Source organism: Panthera onca, chromosome F1, assembly GCF_046562875.1.
Source record: "Panthera onca isolate mPanOnc1 chromosome F1, mPanOnc1 haplotype 2, whole genome shotgun sequence".
Lineage (NCBI taxonomy): Eukaryota > Metazoa > Chordata > Mammalia > Carnivora > Felidae > Panthera > Panthera onca.
Genome location: NC_138355.1, coordinates 71847671 through 71874959, shown reverse-complemented (window position 1 = coordinate 71874959; position 27289 = coordinate 71847671). Strand labels below are relative to the sequence as shown.

Below are 27289 nucleotides of genomic sequence, written 5' to 3'. Positions count from 1 at the left end.
CCTGAGCAGCTCCTCCTCCCTCTTTGCACCAAGTCTTCCCCTGAAAGAGGGAAGAGGAGGTGCGGGGTTCAAATTCTATTTGTCGCCTTTCTTTCCTTGACTCGCGCAGGCTCGTCTTAGACAAAGTCGAGGGGCTTTATGTGGGAATCAGTTGCTGGGGCCAAGAGATCCCCTGCTGACATTCCCTGGGCAGCCAAGTCCCATCTCCCTCCTCATAAGAAGGGCTCCATGAGGGCCAGAGCTGTGGGGTCCATCCCCCCGCGCCCTCCCCGGGGCTCAAGAAGACCGATCCCACCTTCGCCCAGCACCCTGCTCTCTGCCCACACGAGGGCGCGGGCTCCACCACTTGGCAGCCACTGTGGGTGGGGAAGGTGCTTCTCCAGAGGGAGTTGAATAGAGCCAAGCAAGGCTTGGACGACGCCCTGCAGACCCAGAGCTCAGGGAGCTCGGGGACCCTGGGTCTCTCCTGCTCCCACCAGTGTCACTTCCTACTCCCTGGAGGCAGGAGAGACGATGAGAGGAGGGGCTAGTTGCCCTCTTCGCTTCCCCACAGAGAAGGAAGACAACTCCACTAAGTTGGGCCCCCAGGGAAGTGGGGAAGAGACAGAGGAAGGAGAACATGGCCCCCCTCTGAGGTGCCCAAAACAGAGGGGCTGGCCTGGCTCAGACTAGGCCTGGAGGGCTGAGCACAGTGACTGAGACACAGTTCACCCCGAACCCCAACCCTGAAAACACAAATGCAAACAATGGACTCAATCATTCAGTTAGTCACCCTCCCTGACGGGGCTGAGAGCCAGGCTGCCTTCCAAGGGTGAGTCATAATGCTGAGGCTGCAGGGATGGGCCAGCTCAGTATTGACTGAAAGACTTGAACCTGCAGTTGGCCCACCCCCAGGGACCCCCGCCCTGCCCCCTTGGTGAGCACCCCGCCCTGCCCCCTTGGTGAGCACCTCACCCTGCCCCCTTCGTGAGCACCCTGCCCTGCCCCCTTCGTGAGCACCCCTCACTCTGCCCCCTTGGTGAGCACCCCTCACCCTGCCCCCTTCGTAAGCACCCCGCCCTGCCCCCTTGGTGACCACCCCTCACTCTGCCCCCTTGGTGAGCACCCCTCACCCTGCCCCCTTGGTGAGCACCCCACCGTGCCCCCTTGGTGAGCACCCCTCACTCTGCCCCCTTGGTGAGCACCCCTCACTCTGCCTCCTTGGTGAGCACCTCACCCTGCCCCCTTCGTGAGCACCCCACTGTGCCCCCTTGGTGAGCACCCCACCGTGCCCCCTTGGTGAGCACCCCTCACCCTGCCCCCTTCGTGAACACCCTGCCCTGCCCCCTTCGTGAGCACCCCTCACTCTGCCCCCTTGGTGAGCACCCCTCACCCTGCCCCCTTGGTGAGCACCCCACCGTGCCCCCTTGGTGAGCACCCCGCCCTGCCCCCTTGGTGAGCACCCCGCCCTGCCCCCTTCGTGAGCACCCCACCCTGCTCCCTTGGTGAGCACCCCTCACTCTGCCCCCTTAGTGAGCACGCCACCCTGCCTCCTTCGTGAGCACCCCCACCCTGCTCCCTTCTTGAGCACCCCTTGATTTGTCTGTGCAGGTACCTGCTCCTCAGATCACCACCCCCAACACAAAGGACCCTGTACCTAAATACAGGGACAGACTCCTAAAGTAGGCCCCCCAGCTCTGACTGGGCCACGGGCAGCTGCTGTGGACTCAGCCATACAGTGTCCTCCAGGGCCTCAGAACACTCTCCAGCCAAGCTTTGGGCCAGATGTGCCCTCTGCTCCGTCTCACCGTGGTGAGAAAGTGGATGGGTCCAACCCCACGGCCCTTCTCCTCTCAGCACACTCAGAACAAAACAGAGCTTTGTGTTCAGGGACCCCGGCCAGACTATGTCTGCCCCACTTTGGACCTAGCACAGCCTGGCTCAGGAACCATCTCCTTCGGCACTCCCATCCCAGAACCCCCTCTGCTGGGGACCCTCTAACTGGGGACTTGCTTAAGATGTCTTCGCCCCGAGTGAAACCCTTTTCTAATTGATGTAAAGGCACCTTATGAGTTAGTAGTGGCCTTGTTAGGGTGGCCCCAGGCAGGGGACATCGCTGAGTCACTCATAGAGGTGACCATGAGCAAACCCTATGATGGCTGGTGCAGCACCGAGGGGAACAAATCACTGGGAAGCCAGGACAGAGGAAAACTTGACCAAAAAAGGTATTTATTGAACAATTACCCACCACTGGATTTGACTTAGGACGACAGAGGGTGTCTCCACCTTCCTGATTTATTTTCAGCCCTTGAGGGCATCATTGTAGATCAAAGCCAAGGCCCCCAGGAAGGTGACATATTCCTGGAAGTTCACCTCCTGGTCCTTGTTCCGGTCAAGGTCGTCCATCAGCTTTGCGATTTCAGCATCCTGCAGTTTCTAACACGTTAGAATGGGAAATCCAGACTCAACAATGGTGAGAGCCCTGGGTTCTTTCCCTTTCCCCCTCCCTCACACAAGTGGCCCTGTGCTGGCTTGTCCACCTCGGGGTCACTTGGCTGTACTGCTCGTACTGCTCGCTCCTGCAGAGTTACTCAGGGACAGCGAGCACGGGGCTGCGTAGGGGGACTGACCAACCGTCCCGGTCAGGTATGCGACTTGGGCCCCAGGACGTGGATACCTGTGAGTCCCATGGCACGGCACCTCCCCTTCTCCTGATCCTGCTTCTGGGGCCCGGGGGGGGGGGGGGGGGGGGGACACTCACCGGGCCAATGGTGAGCTCTTTCTGGATAAGCTCCTTCAGCTCCTTCTTGCTCAGGGTGTTCTTGTCGCCTTCCCTGCCCGAGTACTTGTGGAAGATGGCCACGAGGAGGCCGATGGCCTGATCCAGAGGGCATGCCATGGCTGGGTGCTGGGCTGGGAGCTGGGGTGGAGAGGCTGGTCAGGGCCTTCCCACCCTCCCACATACCCCAGAGCTCGGCCCCCACCATCCCGCCTGGGACTGCCTTGCCCAGCCGCCCAGGAGTCAGGAGCCAGCCCAGGGCGGGGGGGGGGGGGGGGGGGGGGGGGGGGGGGTTGGGGAGCGGTTGGGGGGAGGCTGGGAAAGGCGGACCTCAGTCCTGGAGGAGAGGTAGTCGGGGCGCAAACGGGGCACCAGCTGAGACCCGGCCTCCAGGGGTCCCGCAAGTTGGGGAGAAGGGGGCTGGGGGGCAGCACACACGCGGTGCCGACGCTCCCGGGGCGCACCCGCCTGCAGCCTGGGGCGCACTCGGGGAAGCCGCCCGCCGGCTCCGGGCCGGACTCACCCCAGGGCACTCACCGCGCGGCCGGAGAGCGTCGAGCGACCAGCGGGGCGGTGTCCAGAGCGCCTTTTAGCGGCCGGGGAGCGGAGGCCGGGCGGGCCAGAGCCCACCCCCGGGGCCCCGGGCACCCCCCCCCGGTCACGCCCCCCTCCCCAGGCCAGCCCCGCCCCCACCCCACCCTTCCGCCGAGGCTCGCCGGGCGCCATCCGTCTACACCACACACCCCCGGGGGGCCCCCCTCCTGCCCGGGGCTGTTCCGGGTTCCGGGGCTGGAAGAGCCGGTGGAAGAACGGGAATCCTACGGGAGGTCGCTGCATCCAGGGACATCGAGCCCCCGGGGCAGGGGGCTGGGGTCCCCAGACGGTGTTCAGGATCAGCCCTAGATGAAGGAGGGGGGCAGCCAGGGGTCTGCGGGATTCGATTTAAAGGTATCTACAGCGCCCACGCCTCGGCAAAACTCCCAGCACCACTCTCACAACCCTTCTTCCTCCCCAGCCCTCAGCCCGCACCCCCTCAGCCCCGCAGCCCCGCGCCCCCGCGCCCTCCGCACCTCCGCGCCCCCCCACCTGGAATCCCACCTGTAGTACCCACCCCCCACCCGCCTTTGTGTGCACACTGGCCCTGGCCTTAGTTATTTACGCTCCAGTGAAAAGGTTTCCGGATCTTCTCCTGAGAAAGGACTTTCATAAAGGGAAGTGGGGACAGCAGAAAGCACTGGACCCCACAGATTGGGGGGGGGGGGGGGGAGGAGCTTGCTGCTGAGGGGGAATTGGGGGAGACGGAAAGGGGGCTGGCAAGGGTGTTGTCAGGGTGGCCTCCTGTGGCCTCGGACTGGCTTGCCCACAGCTGCACTCAGGAGCCACACCCCAGCCTCCCCCCCCCCCCCCCCCCGCCCCTCCCCAAGCTCTTCCCTTAGCTTTCTCTTGGAAGTGAGTGAAAACCTGGCCCAACTTCCCCATTTTCTGGAAGCCCAGTAAACTCAGTGACATCCACACTGAAGGAGGGCAGGAAGTAGGGGCGGAGCCCAGGACCCTAACCCCAGAGGCTCTCAACCCCCTGGAAGAGAAGCTCTGCCTTGTGCCACACACCCCCAACCCAGGTGGACAAGATATCTTCAAAACCAGCCTGGAATCAAACATTTTTATTTCCCCTGCCAGAAGGGAAGGCCGAAGCAGGGTCTGTCCGAAAGGGAGAGGAGGGCAAGGGTCCACAGAGGGTCTGCAAGAGGAGCTACAGAGGCCATGGGCAAGGGGCTGAGCTCTGGTCACTTGCTGTCCTCCAGGAAGAAGTCATTGTAGGCCATGCACAGAGTGGTCAGGAACACTGAGTACTCCTTGAAGTCGATCTCCTGGTCACAGTTCTTGTCCAAGCTCTTCATCAGGTCATCAATGCTGCTCTCCTTCATCTTCTTAGAGAGCCCAGAGAGAGGGTCCGGTCAGCCACCCTGCCCAGCCTTGCCTCACCACTGCACTGTGCCACCCACCCCCTCGGGGCAGCCTCAGGGTGACCCTCAGCGGGGTCAGCAGCACTCTGAACATCTCGACCCCCAGACTCCCCCAGCCCACACCCAGCACAGGCCTGGAACCATGCAAGGGTTCAGTGGTCTGACTCCTGAATCTAAGCAAATGTCAGTAGGAAAGCCCATCCAGCCTCCCTTTTCCACAACACTTTCCACCATCCAGAGAAACAGTCTCTACATTTTATACAATGTCTAGCAGAAATGTCCTGGTGACCACGTGGTACTGAGCATGATCCAAGTCTCAGGCTTACCCCATAGAGGATAGTTGAGGACCGACCCGGACGGCACGTCCTGAGATCAACGTGCTGGATCTGAGCAGCCACCCCAGCCTTCCCTTGCGGGGAGAGCCTGCAGCCCAGCCGTGTGGACTGGAGTCCCTGACTCAGCTACACCCTGCCTGGTCCCTTGCTCTCCCAGTCCTGTTCCGCCAAGAGGGTGGAGACAGGGCCCTCAGGTGGGACGGGAAGAAAATACAGACACGCTCTGCCCTCCCCTCTTCACTGCCCCCAGCTCCCGCTTTCCCACGGGAGACAGACGTCAGGACAAATGGAGATGGAAACAACCTCTCTGTGACGAGATCCTTGTCCCCGGTCTGGGCTCCTGTTAAAGTTAGGCCTTCCCCCAGGGCCTCTGTCCCCCTGTAATTAACCCCTAAGGGACCCGTGCCCCTTCCTTTGCCCTCATTAACTCCAGGATGCAGACAACCTGGCGGGAAAGCAGAGGGCAGGCTCAGTGATACCCACACCTGCTCCAGTCGCTGCCCAAAGGGCCAAACTCAGAGAGAGTCTCTCTGGGGAGGCCCACCAAGGTTCAGGATGCGACCAGAAAGGACCCCACCCTGGATTTTCAAAGAAAAAGGGAGTACTCGCCTCTCACTAGTGTCCTCGGACAAGTTGGATCATGTTTCTGAGCCTCTATTTTTTTTAACTGTAAAAATAATATAGTAATTTCCTCATAGGCCTTCACTCCCACCTACCCTGGTCAGCTACCTCCCACCTTCACCATCTGGCAAGAAGCAATCTGTCTCCTTCCAACCTTGTGTCACAACTAGCAGAATGACCCCTTTTGTCCCTGTGTCAGTGCCAGCTGGGAGTCCTGGAGACATGGAGAGTCAGGTGCAGGCCCTGGCCTTGAGCTGAACCCAGCTCAAGCTGGACACCCTCACCCCTCATCCCCCATGATCCCTCTCAAAGGCTCTTCCATGGCTGCCTGGGCCTGGCCTCAACACAGAAGGCTCTCTGACTTCTAAACTTTCACACGGAGGGGCGCCTGGGTGGCTCAGTCGGTTGAGCTCCGACTTTGGCTCAGGTCACGATCTCGCGGTCCGTGAGTTCGAGCCCCGCATCGGGCCCCTGTGCTGACAGCTCAGAGCCCGGAGCCTGTTTCAATTCTGTGTCTCCCTCTCTCTGACCCTCCCCCATTCATGCTCTGTCTCTCTCTGTCTCAAAAATAAATAAACGTTAAAAAAAAAAAAAAAATTTAAACTTTCACACGGAATGTAATGCACCCTCTGGACACCACCCTTCCTCCTTCCCAGTGAAACACAACTCATCTCCCAGCATAGAGCTCTTGCATCTGTTGGCCCAAGATGTCCACACTCTGCTTTAGGTCTCTGATGGTTCCCTTGAGCTATCCTGCTCCTGGCTGACACTAGAGCACTTGGAGGGCAGATGTGTGTCCCTGTAGCTTGGGCTTCCAACATCACAGGAGGGGAGCCCTTGACAGTGATATGGTGCTTCCCCTTCTTTCCTCCTCCCCAATGATGTACACAGGGAGCACTCGGGCTTTGGGGTGGGGGTGAGGTCACCTACCTCTCCAAGACACAGCTCCTTCTTGATCAGCTCCTTGAGTTCCTTCCTGCTCAGGGTCAGTTTGCTGCCTTCTCTCCCCGAATATTTGTGGAAAGTGGTGACCATAGTGGTCAGGGCCTTCTCAAGAGGTGTCTCCATCAGTGTGTGGCTCTGGAGGGTGAAGCGGGAGGAGAGGATCACCATCCTCCGGAAACCGGACTTTCTGCTTCCCCATCACCAGCCCAGCCCCAAGGCTTTCTCTAAAGGACCAGAAACTGGAACCCTGGATGAGACAGAAATCTACCAACAAATGGACCCAAATGTGCCAGGGAAGGTTGTAATAAGACCCAAGGCAAACTTGGAAGAGCCGGGACGATGAGACTAACCATCCCCCAAAGGAGCCTACACACTCTCCTGCTTAGGAGATGCTGGAAGAGGGCTCTAGGGGCAGGTGACAAGAGGACTTCCCCAGAAGATGAACTGGAGGCAGATGATGAGTTGAGAAGGGTCCCTGGCCCATCTAGCTTGGGCACTTGTTTGTCAGAGGCAGCCCTCACCCTAATCACCCTCCTTGGCCTGGGTGCCTGAATCACCTGTTAGTGGGGAGTGTCCCATTATAGAAGTGGAGGACAGGGCAAAGAGAGAGTCCAGAGTTTGGAGGGGGCTGGGGCTGGAACTGGGAGATAATATCTCAGCAGGACACTGGGGAGAGGTCATCGGACTTGTCCAGCTGGTCTCCAGTCTCTGGCCCTGAGAACTGCACACACAGACCAACAGCGGGGCAGGGGCGGGCGGGCACTGTTGAAATCTCCAGGATCACTCTGAAAGCTGGATCCAGAGGTTGGGTTTGAATGGGTCCCCTGTGTCCCTCAGCACTGTCATGCCCACCAGGGGAAGTGGCAGCTGGAGCTCCCATGACTCAGGCTTGAAAACCACTCCCCACCAGACTTGAAGAAAGGGACAACACCCAAGGAACCTGGGGGCGCCAGGTAAATCTGTGTGGAGTCCAGAGCAAGAAGGAGGAGGCAGCTGGCTCTTGCCTTCAGCCCAAAGCCCACCTTTTGATTCTTGAACTGGATCTGTCATTCGCCTCTTACCACCCCAAAACCTCAGCCTCTCCCCAGCTCCGGAGACTCAGCCAGGACCACAGTGGAGGGAAGGGCCTCTGGGCGTCTGCAACAGCATCCTGGCGGTTCCGATCACACCTCGGTGCCCAGAGCCACTTCTCCAGAAACTCTGACAGCCACGGTTCCAGGCTCCGCCTTCCCTCCTGAGCACATGCCCACTCATCAGGCCAGGTCTTCCTTGCTGGTGGTCACCACAGCCTGTCACCCACTGGCCTCAACGCCCAGCTTGCCCCACCGTACAGATGAGCAAGGAGGTGAGAAGGAAGGACTCACCAGGGAAGGAGAGGGCAGACAACAGCAGAAACAGTCCCCCTCCCACTACTCCCTGCCTTTATTCCCTTGCTCTGGTCCCCAGGAAACCAGGGGAAGAAAAGAGCCAATGAGAAGGGCAGGGACCTAAGAAGGCCGGAGTCAGAGCCTCTTGGGATGGGGCTGGGGAGAAACCCCTCTGCCAGTACCTTCCTGGTTTCCAAACAGAGGGGAAGGGAGCATGTAGGGTTCATCATGGCACACACATCTTCAGTCCCAGAAACTTTGTTTTCCCAACCACAGATCAACACTCACAATCTGATGGGACAACAGGATGGAAGAGAAACCAAAATCCCTGGAAAAAAGACCCAGGAAGCATGGGCCAAAAACAGCGTATCTCCTCATGCCCTAGTCACTCTCCACATTGGGGCCCTCCCACCCACACCAGGAGCAGAGCAGATACACCTTGAGATGGGTCAGAAGGGGAGATGTTTCCTGCCAAGGGCGTGGTCAAGGTCATTAGCAAGTATGGAGCCTAAGGTTTTTAAAGGGCTTTTAAATGAATGATTTCTTCTAAACCTCACTCCTGTTCGTGGGAAAGAATTGTCAGAGACTTAGAATCAGGGACAGGGAAGGGACCCAGGAAGAGTTAGGGCCCAGTGATGGGTAGAGGCTGCGGATTGAGGAAACAGGTTCAGGGTGCAGGAATGAATGGGGCAAGAGTCAGGGGGAGCTGCCTGAATCACAGGAGGGACATCGTTCCCCCCTCTGTTCTCCCTCTCTCTCTCTGAGAGCAGAGCTGGCCTATTAGGGGCTCGCGCCTGTGGGTGCCACAGCCTCCCCCTGGCCTGCCTGGGTGTTCCTCGCTGCCCCCACCCCCCCCCCACCCCCGCCCCAGCTGGCAGGTCTGGAGAGGCCACAGGGACTGGTCGCTGAGCAACAGGAGTTTCCGAAGCAGAGAGATGATGCAGGAGAAGGCTCCCCGGAGGGCAGCCAGGGGGAGACAGAAGGGGAGGAGGCAGGCTTCTTCCTGGACCAAAATCCTACCCGGGCCTCTGCAGTCACACTCAGGGAACATCTGAGTCACCTGCCCCACTCCTCTGACACTTGAGAGAAAAACAGAATGTAATGAGAAGAAAAGGGAAAGCTTGAAAGGTCAAGAAAACCAAAATCCCCTGTTGCTGGACACAACCTTTACCTGCCTCCTTCTGAAAGGCCCCCAGACCACCCAGGTGGCCAGCAGTGTGGGGTCAGTTACCCACCAGCCTTTAATCCGAAGGGAAGGAACATCATGACTGATATTTTCTGGGCTAAGGAAAATTCCTATTTCATTTATCAGATCATGTGTCTGGAATTTCATCTCAAAAATTATGGTCACCCCCCAACCCCCTCACTTCCACCCTCCTGTCGCCCCTTTGAGGCCCTTTGTCCTTTTCTGAAGGGCCAGGATCCTAAGTGATAACAGCCCTCAGCCCACGGTTTTGGGGGCAGGAACAAAGGTTGAGAGGGTGATATCCTCAGCCTGCTGCAATGGTGTGGCCTCCCAAGGGTGGCAGGGCCTGGCAGGGCAGGGCCCTCCTGATTCAGCCCTCCCCCCGCCCCCCGCCCCAGGCATGCCCAAACTCCATTCCAGACCCCAGCCAGGAGCAGATGTGACCTTCAGTCCCTCCAGAGGTGAGGCTGGGGTGGGAGGAGACAGTGTGCTGGCCAAGACCCCCCAGCTGGGGTGTTCCAAGTCTTAGAGGGTTTTTTCCTTGCCCTCGGCCCCTTAGTCAATTCCATCATGCACACACGCACATGGACGCCCTTCCACTCACCCCTTCCTTCCTTCACTAGTTGGCTCCGCACAAAACAGCTGCCAACAGCCAGGGCTCCCTACCCCCACATGCCCCTCAACTCCCACCCATACTCAGAGTCTCAGACCGTCAGCCTCAAAGCTTCCAAGAATCTTTATTGAACTTATCCACATCGTGCACACACCTGCTGGAGCCAGGGTGAGGCCCTGTGGCCACTGCCAACAGGTGAGACCCCAGCTGGCAGGCCCCCCACCCGCATGACGGGCATTCACTTCTTCCGGGGCTGCTTATCCGGGAAGCCTTCAAAGAACTCGTTGCACATCATGGCGACACAGGACAGGAAGACACAGTACTCCTGGAAGTCCACTTCATTGTCCTTGTTGCTGTCCAAGTTGCTCATCAGTCTCTGAAAGGCCGCATCATCCGTCCTTTTCTGCAAGGAAGAGGCGACAGGTAGAACCACAAAGCCTGGATGGAGCCGAGTCTAGACCAGGGTTCCATCTCCAGATGGGGGCACAGGAGTGCAGCCACTCCCAGGAGGCCTGCCCTGGGCACTCTGCTCTGGGCTCTCAGGGGCTAAGCTGGGGCCACAGAAGGTCAACCTGAGGGGTGAGGACGTCTGAGTACCTGGGTGCAGCTGGAGAGGGGGACCACAGTGTCTTCCGCAAGGTTGTTTCAAGAATCCAGTCAGACAATAGTCACGAAAGTAAATGTACAATGTTTATTTGTTTATTGAGAGAGGGGGGAGTGGGGGGAGGGGCCGAGGGAGAGAGAGAATAACAACCAGACTCCACGCTCAGCACGGAGCCCAATGCGGAGTTTGAACCCTCAAACCATGAGATCATGACCGAGCTGAAATCAAGAGTCAGATGCTTAACCTACTGAGCTACTCAGGCACCTAGAAAGTAACGCATAAACTGCATAAAGTTTGATATAGATGGGAGCTGTGATTGCTGGGGGCGGAGGGAGGGGGGCGCAGTAAGCATGTGTCTCCATAACTGTGTCTTCACATTCACAAGCCAGACTCAAAAATTGTTCATTGCTGGACTGATGGCAACAGGACAGTCCTGACTCGCGGGTCTCGGCTTTGCACTCTGCCTACCTTAGGAAGTTATTTAGCCTCCCTGAGCTTTTGTTTCCCTTCAGTTAAGCTGTGCAAAGCACCTGGCAGAGTCTGGTCCGCAACCTACCTGTTCATTCCCAGCCCTCTTCCTGCTGGGCTCTAGGAAGAGAGCGGTAGGTGCTCAGTGTGTTTCCAACCAAGCCGTCAGGGCAAGCTCTCTGCCCCAACTTCCCCATCTCGGTGACAGACGCCTGCTGTGGCTACAGCCCCCACCCAGGCCTTGCCCCTCCTCTGTGGGGAAGGGGGCACATGGGGCCTACTCCCAGGCAGTGGCCACTCACCCCTAAGAAGCTGGGTAGCTCCCGGGTCAGCAGCTCCTTTAGCTCTGACTTGTTGAGCTTGAACTTGTCACCCTCCTTGCCAGAGTATTTGTGGAAGGTGGACACCATCACATCCAGAGCCTTCTCCAGGGGGTACGCCATGGTGGCAGTCAGGATCTGAGGACAGGGTCCCAGAGACACCCTTAGCTTCCCCATCCCCACCCTCAACTTTGTGTTCAGAATGTCAGAATGTCTCATCCCACTCCCATCCCTCAGGGAGCACTTGATGACACTCTGCTGCCACCAGAGGAGGACCCCAGAACGGCGGGGCTCAGCTCCTGGTGGGGAAGGTGCACAGTGGGAAGCGGATGCTTCAGGCAGCAAACTCCCCAGCCTCCCTCAGGCTGGGCCTCTCGAACAGACCAGACGGCTCCACCCCTCACTCAGGCCTCCCGTGACCACAGCAGCCGCACCCTGGTGCTGCTGGAGGCCTGCCCAGGGGCCTGCAGCGGAAAAAACCAGCGACCGAGCCCTAGAGTAGGGAGGGGCAGGGTGAAGTGGCGGGGGCAGGGATGCAGGGGAGGGGAGGCGAGCTGCCTCTGGCTGTGCTGCCGGGTGCAGGGCAGAAGCTCAGAGGACACGACCAGACAAACGGCCACAGTTGCCTTCACTTGGCTCCCCACACTCAAGTGTGCACACACAGGCTTGTGCAACCAGCAAACACAAGCCAATGTGCACACCCACATGCCACACACACACCATCACATACCACAGCAACAGCATGTGCAAAAGCCAGCATCTCAGTACCGCTCAGCTAGGTCAGATCCAGCCACCTGCACTTCTTTTGTGTGTGTGTTTTTTTTCCCTCTTGCACATGCATGCACACAGGTGCACGCACATACACACACACACACACCCCAGGGCCTCCACATCGGAATCTCACACTGGACCCATTTAGCACATCTGGCCCCCACCAGCCGCTCCTTCTGCCCACCCTGCCCCAGCCTCGGCCTGACACCCTTGTGTCCTGCCCCAGCCTCGGCCCGACACCCTTGTGTGCTAGTTGGGAGGCCACGACTCACCAGGCCAAGAGGAAGAGACGAGAAGAGAGGGTGAGAAGAGGGGAAGAGTGGGGAGAGCCCAGCGGTCTGTGCTATTTATACCCTGGCCAGGCCCTGCCCATGGCAGGGGTTGGGGAAGAGGGAGAGACAGTCCTCCTGCGGCCCCTCCACCAGCCCTGCTGGAAACCCAGCTCCCTGCCCTGGGTTGGCACGCTGGGCAATGGGGAGCCCACACAGGCAGGGCTCTCAGGAGGGTGGGCACCCCCCCGGTGGCCCAGCACAACCTGAGTTTTCAGGAGCCAGAAGAAGTCTGTGCCGTGGGTGTGGGGGCCAGGGAGGAAGTGGTCCCACTGGGCACCTAGAAAAGGGGGTACGGGGTGGTGAGTGAGACATTGCCCTGGAAATGCGCCCGGCTGGCTCAGATGGTAGAGTGTGCCGCTCTCGATCTCGGGGTTGTGTGACCCCACACTGGGCGTGGAGCCTGCTTAAAAGAATAAATTAAATAAAGCCTTAAACAAGATTTGCCCTAGAAATGTGGCTGCCCGGGAACTATGGGGGGGGGGGGGTGGGGCACCCAGGCTCAGTGCTCTTGCTGCCTTTCCCCTCTCTAGAGGGTTCTCTGACATGCTGAGTGAGGCCCAGGGCAGGAGCTGGGAGTCTGGAGGAGGAACAGGCCAACACCCAAAGTCACTGCTGGGACCATCCCAGGCATGTCAGTGGACGAAGGTCCTGGCTGAGGCGGTGATGGAGTGGGAGCCAGGTGCAGGGCTCAGGGATGGACTGCAGCTACCCAGAGTGGCCGGGGAGGGGGCATCTGGAGTCGGGACGGTGTTAAGGTGAAGCAGGCACGGTGGGGTGCAAAGTTAGAGGAGCAATCCCACAAAACAAGGAAGGCAGGGAACGGGGTCAGCCTCTCAGAGTGCGGTATGAACCTGAATTGACCTTCACGTGGTTACAGCCTCAGGGGCGGGGTCTGTCTCCAGGTGTCCCCTTCCCCCTCCAATGCAGGGCACGGCACGCCTCCCTGGCCAGGAGCAGTACCCCGGTCAGACCTCAGACACCCTAATCCTATTAGTTCTGCTCTCTGGGCTCCCACAGCCAGGCAGGGACAAGCCTGCCGCACCCCTACGCCCCACCCCTACCCTCCTCCTCAGAGCGGCCTCACAGAGGACTGAGCTCTGTCCCCAGGGAACGGACGCCCTGGCGTCCTCCTTGGCAGCCCAAGGGAGCTTCTTCTTCAAAGACCCCAGAGAGCCTTGGTGGTACAGCGGTGAGCACAGCTGCCTTCCAAAGACCCCAGAGAGACGGAGAAAGAGAACCCCCCAAAGCCCCCGGACGCTGTCCTTGTATTGACCCCACCGCTCTTGCCAGAGCTGGAGACCAGGCTGCTGCCAAGCTGACACCTGCCCTGAGACCAGAGAGAAGGGAAGACTCTGCCCCAGGCCCCGGCTGTCCTCCCAGAAGAAGCAGACCAGACCAAGTGACACCAGCACTTTATTAGGGGTTGAATGTGCCCTTCCCCACCACAGTCACGGCCGTGGGAGGGGGCAGCAGCTTTGTGACCCTCTAGCTGGGATGCTGGAGGTGCAGGACGGGGGTGGGGGGACAGGTCCTGCCCGAGCAGACCCCCGTCCTCAGGAGCAGAGCCTACTGGGAGCAGGGGGTCACGGGGGTCACGGGGGTCACGTCCTTGAAGTAGTCGTGGCGGAAAGTGCAGAGGCAGGCCAGGGAGCGCACGTACTCCACAAGTCCACCTTGCAGTCCTCGTCGGTGTCCAGGACGCTCATGAATGCACCGTAGTCACACTCTCGGAGCCCCATCTGTGCGGGGGGGGCAAGGTTGAGGACAGAGCGTGCCGCCACCCCACCCTCCCCTCCTGGGTGGTCCCACACCTCCCCTGAACCTCAGTGCCCCCTGAACCCTCCTTCTCAGACCCCCTGCTGGCTGCTGAGTGCCTACTATGTGTCAGGAACTCTCCACAGTGCTGTGAATCAGTCCTCCCGGCAGCCCTGCAAAGCAGCAGGTCCAGTGACTGTCTTCCCGAAACACGGATGAGAACTCAGGGGCCCACAGCCTCGCCTGTACCCCACCTGCCGGGGGCTTGTCCCCAGCTCTGCCTCTGCAGAGTCCAGGCAGTGCTGCCCTGCAGCCTGGGCCCCCAGGGGGCTCACCGGGGTCCAGGTGGGCAGCTCCTTCTGTAGCAGCTCCTTGAGCCCTGCCTGGCAGAGCCCGTGCTTGCCCCCGGAGAGCTCTGCGTATTTCCGGAAGGTGCTCACGACTGTAGCCAACGCCTGCTCCAGAGGTGTGGCCATACTCACTGTGGGAGAACAAGGGCTGACTCACACCAGAGGCCCAGGGCACCTCTGCCCTCTGTGCTTCCCAGGGTCTGCTCCCAGTCCTGTCTTAATCTCCACTCTGCTTCCAGCCCCACAAGCTCCGCCTCCTCTGAGCAGCCCTCTCCCTTAAGCTCTCCGGCTCCTTCTAATTTTCCCCCTACTGCCTCCACTGTTATTCTCCAGGCAGAGGTCTCTTTTCCCTAACATCACCGCACACTTCTCAGGGAGAGTGCCCTGTCCCCTGACTGCACCCCCATACTGGGGATCCCTGAGGACTCCCCAGTTCTCTGCCTTTGGGCATCCCTGACACCCAGGAAGGGCTCGGCCCCAACCACCCCATGAGATACACAGCCCCCTGGCCTAAAGGATCCCAGCTCCTTCTGTAGGAAACAGCCGGAGCGGAGGCGGGGCTGTTCCCAGGGGAGCCCAGGGCCTCCCTGCTCAGTCCCCCAGGGGACAGGAGTCTGCAGCACGCTGCCAGTGCCAGGGCTCTCTCCCTGATTCCCCTCTGCTGGGCCCTGTGGAGTGAGAGGCGCGCATGGCTGGGGGCTGCGGTCCCTTTGTGACAGCCCTGTGGCGCAGGGTGTCTGGGTTCTCAGTAGAGGAAAGGGCCACAAACCCAGGGAATAGCAACCTCAGAGGTGCTCAGCGGCCCTTCGGGCTCCTGCCAGCCGGGCTGATGACACCGCGCTTGATCTTTCAGAAGCTGGGTGCCTGGAGACTGGAGGGATTCCTCTTCCCGGCATAGCCCTGGCCTGTCTCAGGCTTCAGCAGGAAGAGGGGGGGTGGGGGACAACATGGAAAGGGAGCCAACACCAGTGCTTTTAGCCCGCGGCCCCCACTCCTGCAGACCTCAGCTCTGCACACCCCTGAGTGTACAAAGAACCCTTGAGCCCTCCATATCTGACTGCCCTCACCCCTCTGGTCCCTGCTGTGCTCACCACTCTGCCCCCAGACCCAGACCCTGGGCCAGGAGACAGACCCCGAACTGCCCAACACCCAATCCAGGGCAGGACCCAAGCAGCTGGCACTCACCACTGGTGTCGGCGTTTCAGCTGTAGGAGGCAAGAGACAAGACATCCCTATTTGTACTCTCCCATGGAAGGAAGGAAGCAATTATGGGGGCCCAAGTAGGTCAAGCTGAGGATGCCCCCAGGGGCTCCCCTGCCTCCTTCCCTGGCGGCCCTTATTACCAGCCCCACTACCCCCCCATCCATGCACACATCAAAGGCCAAGTCTGGGCCACAGACACTTACCCCCTCATTGCCTGCCCCCAGAGTTGGGGACCGGGCGCAGCACCCCACCCCTGATCTTCCAGCGCCCGTTGGAGGAGATAGGCTAACCCCTCACATCTGTCCCCACCTCTTCACTCTGAACAAGCACCCTAGAAGCATGCAAAGTGGGGGCACACTTAGCCTCACCCCTAGGGAACCCCTGTGCCAAAGGGGATCTGGGAGACATCTGCTTAGCCCCCCCTATTTACAAGTGAGGACACTGAGGTATGAGACACCCTCCCTGCCTGGCCTCTGGATCAGTGTCCTTGGTCACTTTCAGCTGTGAACGGCTCTCCCCCGTGTGAGACCCTCTTCAGCGGGCCCGGAGGAAGAGGAAGGCAAGTTGCCGCCAGAGCCCTTCCACGGTCATGCTGACTCCTCTGCGGCCCCCACGGCCCCCAAGTGCTGCGAGTGACCTCAGACCCTGCACGGCCCCCTGTGCGTACAGCCTGAGGTCTGTGTCCTGCCCTCCGTTCCGTGAGGATCCGATGGGGTGGGGCTGGGTTTCCTCTGGCTCTAGCTGGAGTGTGGAGCCCTTTGGGGTCCCAGCATCATGGGGGCTGCCCCTGTGTCTCCTCTCCTCAACGAACGCTGGGCTTCAGGCTCTGTCTTCCTCACTCCACAGACTGTGAAACCAAAGGTCCTTTTGGCTTAGCGGGGCCAGTGCTCTCAGGGCATGAGGGGCCCTGGTGTCCTGCTCACCTCTGGGACTCAGCGTTCTCTTACTGCCCTGTGAGCTCTTCATTGCTTTGAAACATGTTATTTTTTAATTCTATCCAGCATTTTTTGTTATTTTTAGCTGGAGCAGGCACAAAGCACCATATTATCAGACATGGAAATCCCTCCATATCACTTCTCTGTGCCCTCATGCATGCCCCAGCCTGAGAGACCCCTCCCTGTTTCACAGCACGAGAGCCCAACACCCAGAGGAGGGTGGGAAGGGGGAGACGAGAGCAGCACCCAGGCCTCCAAAGAAGCCCTATTGTCTGTGGAGGCAGCCCCAGATCTCACGACACCTTGACCTCAGCCAGGGCGCCCAGCATCCAGGCCCAGCCTGGGCATCATCTCCTTGAGGACTCAGCCCCTGCAGGTGAAGGGAACAAGCAGGGGAGGGAAGGGAGAGCTGTGATTAGCCCTGTTTTATAGGCAAGGTTATGAGGAGCAGGGGGGACAGAAGTGGGGACCAGCAGCTAATCCAATTCCAGGCCACTCACTGACTCCAGCCTGTGATACCCCAGCCTTGCCGGCAGAGCTGAAGCAGGGTCACCCCACCCCTCTGGGCCTCACGTCCCTATCTGTTGAGGATCAAGGGTAATAATGGTGGCTACTTCATGGGATTCCTTCGGGGCTTACGTGAATCAGCGTGTACAAAATGCACACACAGTGCCTGCTCACAGTAAGGGCACAGATGTTAACTGAGAGGTAGGTAACTTGCCTGAGGTCACATACCTAACAAGTGGCAGGCCTAAGAGCCACTCATTATTCATGTAACTATTTAAGTCACCTGTCTGACGCACCGTGGGTGTGCTCAGAAACAAGACAGATTCGTCCTGGCTCTGTGGCGATGACAACCAAATGGGGGACACAGGTGACAACAAACAAACGTAGGCCAGGCTGGTGGTATCCGTGCCAAGGGAAAGGGGGGTGGCGGGCTGGCACCGAGTGCGGGGTCCTCAGCCCGCAGCCCGTTTCCCCGAGTGAGGCTGCGCCTGTTTGCCCGCTGCGGGGGAGGGGCGGGCGCTCACCCGGGAGGCGGGCACAGCTCCCTGGATGCTCCTCCTTCCCCACCCTCCACGGTCCACTTGATTCTGTGCCTTGGAGCCCTCACCACAGCTCCCCGATGCAGGCGTGGAGCCTGCTGCTGAGGAGGGCAGCACATCTAGAAGGTGAGTCTCTGCCCCACCTGTGGGTGGGAGGGTGGGAGAGATGCCCTCTGACCTGGAAGGACTTCCTACAGCACTGACCCTCCCCTTCCTCTCCCTCCCCTTCCCCGCCCTCTCCCTGCCCCCCCTCCCTGCCCTCCTCACCCTCCCCTCCCCTCCCTTTCCCTGCCTCCCCTTTCCCTGTCCCCCTCCCCCTCCCCTCCTTCCCCTCCCCCTCCCTTTCCCTCCCCCTCTCTCCTCCCCCTCCCTTTCCCTCCCCCTCTCTCCTCCCCCTCCCTCTCCCTCCCCCTCCCCCTCTCCTCCCTTCTCCCTCCCTTCCCCTCGCTCCCTTCCCTCCCCCTCTCCTTTCCTCCCCTCCCCCCTCTTCTTTTCTCCCTCCCCCTCCCCCTCTCCCCATGCCCTCCCCCTTCTCCTTCCTCTCCCCTTCTCTCTCCTTCTCCTCCTCCCCCTCCACTGACCCCACTATTATCACCACAGCCTTTGAAAGGCTCTTGGGAAATTGCATTGCCCTCTGAAGGTCAGTGTCTGGTTCTTCACCTCAAGGAGAAATAAAGAGCACCTGGATATTCAAGTGCTTGTTCCAGAAGGACCTGGGCCCAAGGGACAGGGTAAGCACTCCCAGTCCCCGAGCCCCACGGAGCCATGAGCTGTTGTCCCTCTGATGCGAGTTATTTCTCATCATCTAAGCCACCTGTGGGGAGGTGAGGAGGGAATGTTTGATTACTGGGGCTGCAGCCAGAGAAACCTTTGCTGGGGATGTCTGAACTGAGACCAAGGAGAGCCTGTGGGGCTTAGACCTGCTACCGCTTTTGATGGCCAAGTCAATGCCAGTTGTGCCCACTTCCCAGATGGGAGCAGTGAGTTGGTGGAGAGATCATGTGACCTGAAGCTAGGAGCATGGGGAGCCCCATTTCAGTCATTCCCCGGTCTCAGAAGCCACCTTTGACTCCAGTACCTCTTTCTTGGAGGGTCAATAGGCTGTCAAGGGTAGACCCAAAAGAGCAAAGGCTGAGGCGGCAGCAATCCCCGATAGGAGGTGAGGCTCTCCTGGGGCTCTCCTTCCAGCTGCAGCTCCAGGAGCAGGTGGGAAGTAACTTGGCCAACAGTCCTCTGAACAGTGCCATTTTCTGGACCGTCCTGCTCTGCCTCAGCAGAGATTTTGTGAGAGGATTCTTGCGACCAGCTAGGTAAGTCTGGCATTTGTTAGTGTGTCAAATGCTCAGAAGCAAAAGAAATTAGCCCCATTTAATGCCCAGCCATCTGAGGCCAGTCTCCACCAGCCAAAACAGTCCAAGAATGGGGAACTGAGTCCCAGCAGAAGCCAGGATCCATCGTGAGCAATCAGACCACCACCAAGTGAGTCGGGTTTCCCCTTGATTCAGAATCAAGAGACCAAGAAGGTCTGGACTCTGCTCCCCTGTGAGAAATAAACCCACTGACCCAATCAAAGGAGGGACCATGGAGACTTACAACACAGTGAAGCAAGGCTTTAACCAACATTCTTGCAAGAGCAGGTGTCTGATGGACAGGCAAGCTCGGGGCACCTCCTAGTGTGAAGTCCTTCCCCTGGTTCCTCATTGGCTGAGCACTACAGAGGTTACAGCCTTACCCAGAAGTCACCTGTGCCCACATAAGACAACAAGTAGTCTGATTGGAACAAATGTACATTCCTTGAGGTGAGGCAGAGACTCCAGTTCTTTGGCTCATGCTCATTGCAAAGCCGGCAAAATGGAGAGGGGAAGAAGAACCAGAAAGTGATATGTCTAAGGGTTTGGGACTCTATTGTTTGGGGGGAGGGGGTTCATACATATTTCCAATAGGTTGCAAACCTATTGGTAACTAGACAGCACAGCTTTATTTGGTATTTCTGAAAATGAATCATCTCACTTACTCTCACATCACCCAAGTCCCCTTGCCTTCACACAAACCCCAAGGCATTGGACGTAGCCAGAAGAAGGGGAGGAAGACCTTTGACTCCAGTATCCTGTGTCCTGTAGACGTGAGGCCTTTCTTACAGACCAGGGTCAAGTCCCAGCACTGCTCCTTATTCGACTCTCCCAGCCCCGATTCCCTCCTCTTGGAAGTGCAGTTACTACCAGCACAGCCCTCTTCCAACCGTTGTGAGGACTCAAGGAGACAGTGCTCGACAGGCCCAGCAGAGAGCCTGGGCAGAGGGACACCTCCAGGAACTGCAGACGCTGCTCTCTCCCTGTTTCCTCCTCTGTGGAGAGAGTCTAGTGACGGGGCTGAGAGAGCAGCTGTGGGAGTGTTTCTCTCCATCTCGGGCCCTCTCCTACAAGATGGTAGCAGGCAGGCTTCTGTCTTCTTGTCGCTGGGCCTGACCAGCCTGCCTCGCTGGCCCAGACACATGGTTACGCAGAAGCATGAGAACGAGCAGGTTGTCCCCTGTACCTTCTCCCTCAGCTCCCTTCCGTCTTCAGGGCTCTAGTCTGAGCTCCTCCTAAGTGTCCGGCAAGCATCACACTTTCCCATGGAAGTAAGAAAAGTAAGAAAGCAACTGCCCAGCCTCTCTTTCCTTATTATTAAAACCTAGGGGTGCCTGGGTGGCTCAGTTGGTTAAGCATCCAACTTTGGACCTCAGGTCAGGTCTTGACCTCAGGGTCATGAGTTCAACCCTGCATTGGGCTCCATGCTGGGCACGAAGCCTACTTTAAAATTTTTTTTTTTTAATTTTTTTAACTTTTTTTTCTTTCAAAGTGTCAACATACCCAGCTAAAGCTACTTGGTTGCAGCTAAGCCATATTACATCATATTTCATTGTTATGACCAAAGAGTTGCAAGTGGAAATACCTGGAGAGAGTTCTTCCTGCATAATAAAAAAGCAAAGTCTCGGGGCACCTGGGTGGCTCAGTCGGTTAAGCGTCTGACTTCGGCTCAGGTCATGATCCGGGGTCCGTGAGTTTGAGCCCCGTGTCGGGCTCTATGCTGACAGCTCAGAGCCTGGAGCCTGTTTCAGATTCTGTGTCTCCCTCTTTCTCTCTCCTCACCCACTCATGCTCTGTCTCTCTCTTCTCAAAAATAAATCTCAGTGGAAGATTTCTGCATCTTACCCTTCCTCTATCTTCCAGACTGGCACATGGACAGTGAAACCTGGAGGTATAGCAGCCATCTTGTGATCATGAAGCAGCATGCAAGAGGGGAAAAGCATATATACTATAGGTTACAAAGAAAAAAGAAAAAAAAATGAAAAGACACTTAGTGCCCCTAAACCAACCCTGAACTGCCCACCCCAGACTTCTTGTTATATAAGACAATTAAAGCCGCTATTATTGGTCAGGTTATCTGCAATTCATAGGTGAATAAATTCCAAATGGATAGACAATTTTACATCTGAAAGTGGAGTTCTAAAGTAAAAGAATCTAAAGTGTGGAATTGGCTAAGCAGAGGAGGGAAGACAGAGAGACAGGAGAACCCAATATGTGCAGGGTGGAAAGCCGGGACCCTTGTTATGAAATGACAAAATATTTGGTCTAATTGCCCATTGATGTACCTTGGGATGCAGACCAAATAGAAACCTAAATGTAGTGATAAAGGAATTGGTACAAAAAGTGTTGAAAGTTAGCATGAGGTGGTTCCTTGAATCTTTCATCAAAGACCTGCAAAAGTGGGATGCTGCTATTACAAAAACCTGAAGCATGTGTCATTGGCTTTGGGACCAGGCAATGACTGAAAGCTACACGGACCTCCAGGAGGTTAGTAGTAATAACTGGAAGGACAGTGAGGAAATTGTTACTGAAGCTAAAGAAAAGTGACCCCTGTTATGTAGCAGTGGAATGTCTGGGAACATTACTGTCTATGGTAATATGGAAAACAGAAAGAGCACCTAATGAACTCATGGGTTTAGCTAAGGAGAGGTTTAGGCGGAATGTTGCAAGTGCCTGCTTCTTCTGGATGCCTATGATAAAATATGATATGAGAAGAAAGAGATGAACTAAAAGACTCAGTCTTTTTAAAGGAAATATAGAGGGCCCCAAACAATCTTTACAGCCAGCAAATGGCTCTCGAAGTAATAAATGGCTTCAGGACAAAGATCAAATCCAGGGTCTTGCCAATAAAAAGAGATCAGGGAAAAACTGAAGTCAAAGTAGAGACTTAAAAATATTTAAGGACAAGTCTCATAGATCTAGATAAACAAGTTGGCTTCTAATAATTTTAGAAGTGTGCCTCTTTTCACGCAAAAGCAGCAGAATACACATTCTTCTCCAGTGCACATGGAACATTCTCCAAGATAGACCACATACTGGCTCACAAAACAGCCCTCAATAAATATAAAAGAATTGAGATCATACCATGCACACTTTCACATCACAATGCTATGAAACTTGAAATCAACCACAGGAAAAAGTTTGGAAAACCTCCAAAATGCATGGGGGTTAAGGAACACCCTACTAAAGAATGAATGGGGGGGCGCCTGGGTGGCGCAGTCGGTTAAGCGTCCGACTTCAGCCAGGTCATGATCTCGCGGTCCGTGAGTTCGAGCCCCGCGTCAGGCTCTGGGCTGATGGCTCGGAGCCTGGAGCCTGTTTCCGATTCTGTGTCTCCCTCTCTCTCTGCCCCTCCCCCGTTCATGCTCTGTCTCTCTCTATCCCAAAAATAAATAAAAAAAAAAAAAAAAAACGTTGAAAAAAAAAAGAATGAATGGGTCAACCAGGAAATTAGAGAAGAAATTTAAACATATGTGGAAGCAAATGAAAATGAAAACACGACAGCCCAAACCCTTTGGGATGCAGAAAAGGCAGTCCTAAGAGGAAAATACATTGCAATCCGGGCCTATCTCAAGAAACGAGGAAAATCCCTAATATAAAACCTAACTGCACACCTAAAAGAACTAGAAGCAGCAAAGAAACTCCAAAGCCAGCAGAAAAAGAGAAATAATAAAGATTGAAGCAGAAATAAACAATATAGAATTTTTTAAACAGTAGAACAGATCAATGAATCTAAGAGCCGGTTTTTTGAAAGAAGAAATAAAAGAAGCCAGACTTCTCAAAAAGAAAAGAGAGAGGACCCAAATAGATAAAATCACAAAAATGGAATTATTACAACCAATCCCTCAGAAATACAAACAATTATCAGGGAAATATAAAATACTATGAAAAATTATATGCCAACAAACTGGACAACCTGGAAGAAATGGGCAAATCCTTAGACACCCACACAATACCAAAACTCAAATGGGAAGAAATAGAAAATGTGACCAGACTATAATCAGCAAAGAAATTGAATCGGTTATCAAAAATCTCCCAACAAATAAGAGTCCTGGACCAAATGGCTTCCCAGGGAAATTCTGTGACATTTAAAGCAGAGTTAATACCTATTCTTCTCAAGCTGTTCCAAAAAATAGAAATGAAAGGAAAACTTGTGGACTCATTCTTTGAAGCCAGCATTACCTGGATTCCCAAACCAGACAGAGACCTCACTAAAAAGGAGAATTACAGGCCAATATCCCTGATGAACATGGATGCGAAAATTCTCAACAAGATACTAGCAAATCAAATTCAACAGCATGTTAAGAGAATTATTCACCATGATCAAGCGGAATTCATTCCTGGGCTGCAGGGCTGTTTCAATATTCGCAAACCAATCAGTGTGATACATCACATTAATAAGAGAAAGGATAAGAACCATATGATCCTGTCAATAGATGCAGAAAAAGCATTTGACAAAATACAGCATCCTTTATTAATAAAAACCCTCAAGAAAGTGAGGATAGAAGGAACATAACATCATAAAAGCCATATATGAAAAGTCCACAGCTAATATCATCCTCAATGGGGAAACACTGAGAGCTTTCCCCCTGAGATCAGGAACATGACAGGGATGTTCACTCTCACCACTGTTGTTTCACATAGTGTTGGAAGTCCTAGCCTCAGCAATCAGACAACAAAATGAAATAAAAGCCATCTAAATTAGCAAAGAAGTCAAACTTTCACTTTTCACAGATGACATGATACTCTACATGGAAAACCCGAAAAACTCCACCAAAAAGCTGCTAGAACTGATACATGAATTCAGCAAAGTCGCAGGATACAAAGTCAATGTACAGAAATCGGTTGCATGTCTATACACCAATAATGAAGCAACAGAAAGAGAAATCAAGAAATCAGTCCCATTTACTACTGCACTGAGAACCATAAAATACCTAGGAATAAACCTGACCAAAGATGTAAAAGATTTATATGCTGAAAACTATAGAAAATTTATGAAAGAAATTGAAGAAGACACAAAGAAATGCAAAGACATTCCATGCTCATGGATTGGAAGAACAAATATTGTTAAAATGCCAATACTGTCCAAAGCAATCTACACATTCAATGCAATCCCAATCAAAATTGCACTGGCATTTCCCTCAGAGCTAGAACAATCCTAAAACTTGTATGGAACCACAAAAGACCCCAAATAGCCAAAGTAATGTTGAAAAGGAAAACCAAAGCAGGAGGCATCACAATACCGGACTTTAGTCTCTACTACAAAGTTGTAATCATCAAGACAGTATGGTATTGGCACAACAACAGACACATAGAACACTGGAATAGAATAGAGAACCCAGAATTAGGTCCACAAATGTATGGCCAACTAATCTTTGACACAGCAGGAAAGAGTATCCAATGGAAAAATGTCTCTTTAGCAAATGGTGCTGGAGAACTGGACAGCAACATGCAGAAGAATGAAACTGGACCACTTTCTTACACCATATACAAAAATAAACTCAAAATGGATGAAGACCTAAATGTGAGACAGGAAACCATCAAAACCCTACAGGAGAAAACAGGCAACAACCTCTTTGACAGCAGCAACTTCTTACTTGACACATCTCCAAAGGCAAGGGAAGTAAAAGCAAAAACGAACTATTGGGACTTGATCAAGATAAAAAACTTCTGCACAGGAAAGGAAACAATCAACAAAATTAAAAGGCAACCGACAAAATGGGAGAAGATATTTGCAAATGACATATCAGATAAAGGGTTGGTATCCAAAATCTATGAAGAACTTACCAAACACAACACCCAAAAAACAAATAATCCAGTGAAGAAATGGGTAGAAGACACAAACAGACACTTTTCCAAAGAAGACCTCCAAATGGCCAACAGACACATGAAAAGATGTTCAACATGGCTCACCATCAAGGAAATACAAATCAAAACCACACTGAAATACCACCTCCCACCAGTCAGAATGGCTAAAAATAACAATTCAGGAAAATACATGTGGAATTTCAGAGGATGTGGAGAAACGGGAACCCTCTTGCATCGTTGGTGGGAATGCAACCTGGTGCAGCCAGTCTGGAAAACAGTGTGGAGGTTCCCCAAAAAAATTAAAAATAGAACTACACTATGACCCAGCAATTGCAATACTAGGAATTTATCCAAAGGATACAGAAGTGCTGATGCATAGGGGCACATGCACCCCAATGTTTATAGCAGTACTATCAATAATAGCCAAATTATGGAAAGATTCTAAATGTCCATCTACTGATGAATGGATAAAGAAGATGTGGTTTATATATACAATGGAATCTACTTGGCAACAAGAAAGAATTAAATCTTGCCATTTGCAACAATGTGGATGGAACTGGAGGGTATTATGCTAAGTGAAATAAGTCAGCCAGAGAAAGACAAATACCATGTGTTTTCACTCATATGTGGAACTTGAGAAACTTAACAGAAGACCATGGAGGAAGGGAAGGGGGAAAAATTGTTTCAAACAGAGAGGGAGGCAAACCATAAAAGACTCTTAAATACAGAGAACAAACTGAGGTTGCAGGTGGGGGATGCAGGGGAGAGGGGAAAGTGGGTGATGGGCATTAGGGGAGTACTTGTTGGGATGAGCACTGGGTATTGTACATAAGTGATGAATCATGGGAATCTACTGCTGAAGCTAAGAGCACACTGTATACACTGTACATTAGCTAACTTGACAATAAATTGTATTTAAGATAATAAGATAAGATAGAAAAGAAAAGAAGAGGAAAGGAGAGGAAAGAAAGAAGTGTGCCTCTTAGACCCTTTCAGACAGGAGGGCCTTTCTCCCAGCTCCCTGTCCCTCAGTGTAAGGTAGGGAGGCACCAGTCTCAGAGAGATTTGTTAAGTGTGGCTTTTGTCTAATTAAGTGAATTGTAAGTTGATACACAGGAAGTCCACAACCTTTTTTCTTTTTTAAAAAAATTTTTAAATGTTTTTTAAATTTATTTTTGAGAGAGAGAGAAAGACAAAGCATGAGTGGGGGAGGGGAAAAGAGAGTGGGAGACACAAAATCTGAAGCAGGCTCCAGGCTCTGATCTGTCAGCACAGAGCCCAACATGGGGCCAGAACCCACAAACTGTGAGATCATGACCTGAACTGAAGTCGGAGGCTTAACCAACTGAGCCACCCAGGCACCCCAAGTCTACAACATTTTTAAAGGAATTACATAAACTTTGACTGAAAGGGATAGAGACAATTCAAACAAAAGAAGCTTTGGGTGATCGACTTCCTTGGGCAGAAGGCCCAAGGCTGAGAAAGCCGCTTAGCTACAAACACAGACATTGTGTACAGAAAATAAAGAGTTAAAGAAAATGAAACCGAGAGCCAAGAGAGTGGATCCAAGAACCACTTATAGGAAGCAGAACTGGACACTAGTCAAGAATCTGGTGGCATGTGTCTGACTCAATTTCAGAATTGCTATGGACCAATGGCACTTTTGTGCCTTCAATCTACCACCACTCTTTTTGACTAGGAGTATTTATTACCTGTCTCACCTTTGTGTATTGAATCTGTTGTTCATAGATCTTCATGTCAAGGAGAACCACTCTTGATGAGGTACATGCAGAGATGACATCCAGATTCAGACCTGACATGGATGACAAGACCCTTGGCCTCACGTTGATGCCTTAATGAGGTGGATTTGGGGAAGGAGGTGACTGCATTTTGTACATGGTTGCTAGAAGTCAGACCATGGTATACAGTCTCCAAAGATGGCCACTGTTAACTTCATGCTACTGCTCCTCACATGAAAAGATGGGGCCTAATTCTCTTCTCCTTGAATCTGGGCCAGCATAATGACTTACCTGATCAACAGAATGCAGCAGAAATGACGCTCTTGGATTTCTGAGATAAATCTTAAAAAGCCTCATAGCCCCCTTTGGGGCCTCTTGGGCTGCTCACTTTGGGTACACTTCCTCTCAGAACCTAGATGCCATGTTCTGAGAAGCCCAAGCTACATAGAGAGGTCACAGGTAGGCATTCCAGCTGACTCCCAGCTAACAACTGGTGCCAAATGCCAGGATAATTGAGTAAGCTACCTTGGAAACTGAATTAATTTGAACTTTCTGATGACTCCAGCCCCAACATCTGTCTTCAACTGCATGAGAGGTCCCAAATGAGAACCCCATTGACTGATTACAGTGTACTTATAGAACCTTGAGAGACAATATATTTTTTTTAATTTACCAAGTGTTGGGTGGTATGTAATGCAGCAATAGGGGGCCAGAACAGCATCTCTGAGTCTGAATTCTGAATCTCAGACTTATTTTATAAGGCACTTAAATGCAAATTTCTTTATGCCATTGTTAGTCAGGCTTCTTGGGCCTTACAACT

General features: G+C 54.2%; 4 protein-coding genes and 1 long non-coding RNA gene across 6 annotated transcripts; 1 reads left to right on the top strand and 4 right to left on the bottom strand.

Annotated features, from left to right (window-relative positions):
• Positions 1-2191: 2191 nt before the first annotated feature.
• S100A6 (S100 calcium binding protein A6) lies at positions 2192-3499 on the bottom strand. Of its 2 annotated transcripts, none has more exons than XM_081792001.1 (3): positions 3296-3499; positions 2741-2899; positions 2192-2415 (listed from the first exon to the last, which is right to left on the bottom strand). In XM_081792001.1, exons 1-3 carry the CDS (start codon positions 3482-3484, stop codon positions 2281-2283), a joined length of 483 nt encoding a protein of 160 aa, XP_081648127.1. In that variant the 5' UTR covers positions 3485-3499; the 3' UTR covers positions 2192-2280. The 2 variants fall into 2 exon arrangements, with proteins under 2 accessions (XP_081648127.1, XP_081648128.1); XM_081792002.1 differs by having other exon boundaries at positions 3282-3306.
• A 956-nt stretch (positions 3500-4455) lies between these two features.
• Positions 4456-6773, bottom strand: S100A5 (S100 calcium binding protein A5). The gene is made up of 2 exons (XM_078442428.2): positions 6609-6773; positions 4456-4686 (listed from the first exon to the last, which is right to left on the bottom strand). The coding sequence occupies exons 1-2, from the start codon at positions 6744-6746 to the stop codon at positions 4543-4545; spliced, it is 282 nt and encodes a 93-aa protein (XP_078298554.1). The 5' UTR covers positions 6747-6773; the 3' UTR covers positions 4456-4542.
• A 3121-nt stretch (positions 6774-9894) lies between these two features.
• S100A4 (S100 calcium binding protein A4) lies at positions 9895-12349 on the bottom strand. Its single transcript, XM_060644886.2, has 3 exons — positions 12225-12349; positions 11164-11319; positions 9895-10192 (listed from the first exon to the last, which is right to left on the bottom strand). The coding sequence occupies exons 2-3, from the start codon at positions 11302-11304 to the stop codon at positions 10028-10030; spliced, it is 306 nt and encodes a 101-aa protein (XP_060500869.1). The 5' UTR covers positions 11305-11319; positions 12225-12349; the 3' UTR covers positions 9895-10027.
• A 1335-nt stretch (positions 12350-13684) lies between these two features.
• S100A3 (S100 calcium binding protein A3) lies at positions 13685-17169 on the bottom strand. The gene is given in 6 exon segments (XM_060644885.3): positions 13685-13951; positions 13954-14023; positions 14375-14520; positions 15174-15304; positions 15575-15594; positions 15796-17169. Coding segments are annotated over 3 exon segments (312 nt in total). The 5' UTR covers positions 14516-14520; positions 15174-15304; positions 15575-15594; positions 15796-17169; the 3' UTR covers positions 13685-13850.
• Positions 17170-17192: 23 nt separating this feature from the next.
• LOC144615451 (uncharacterized) lies at positions 17193-27110 on the top strand. The gene is made up of 3 exons (XR_013553818.2): positions 17193-17699; positions 18174-18304; positions 26480-27110. It is a non-coding gene; the product is annotated as an uncharacterized LOC144615451 (long non-coding RNA).
• Positions 27111-27289: the final 179 nt, after the last annotated feature.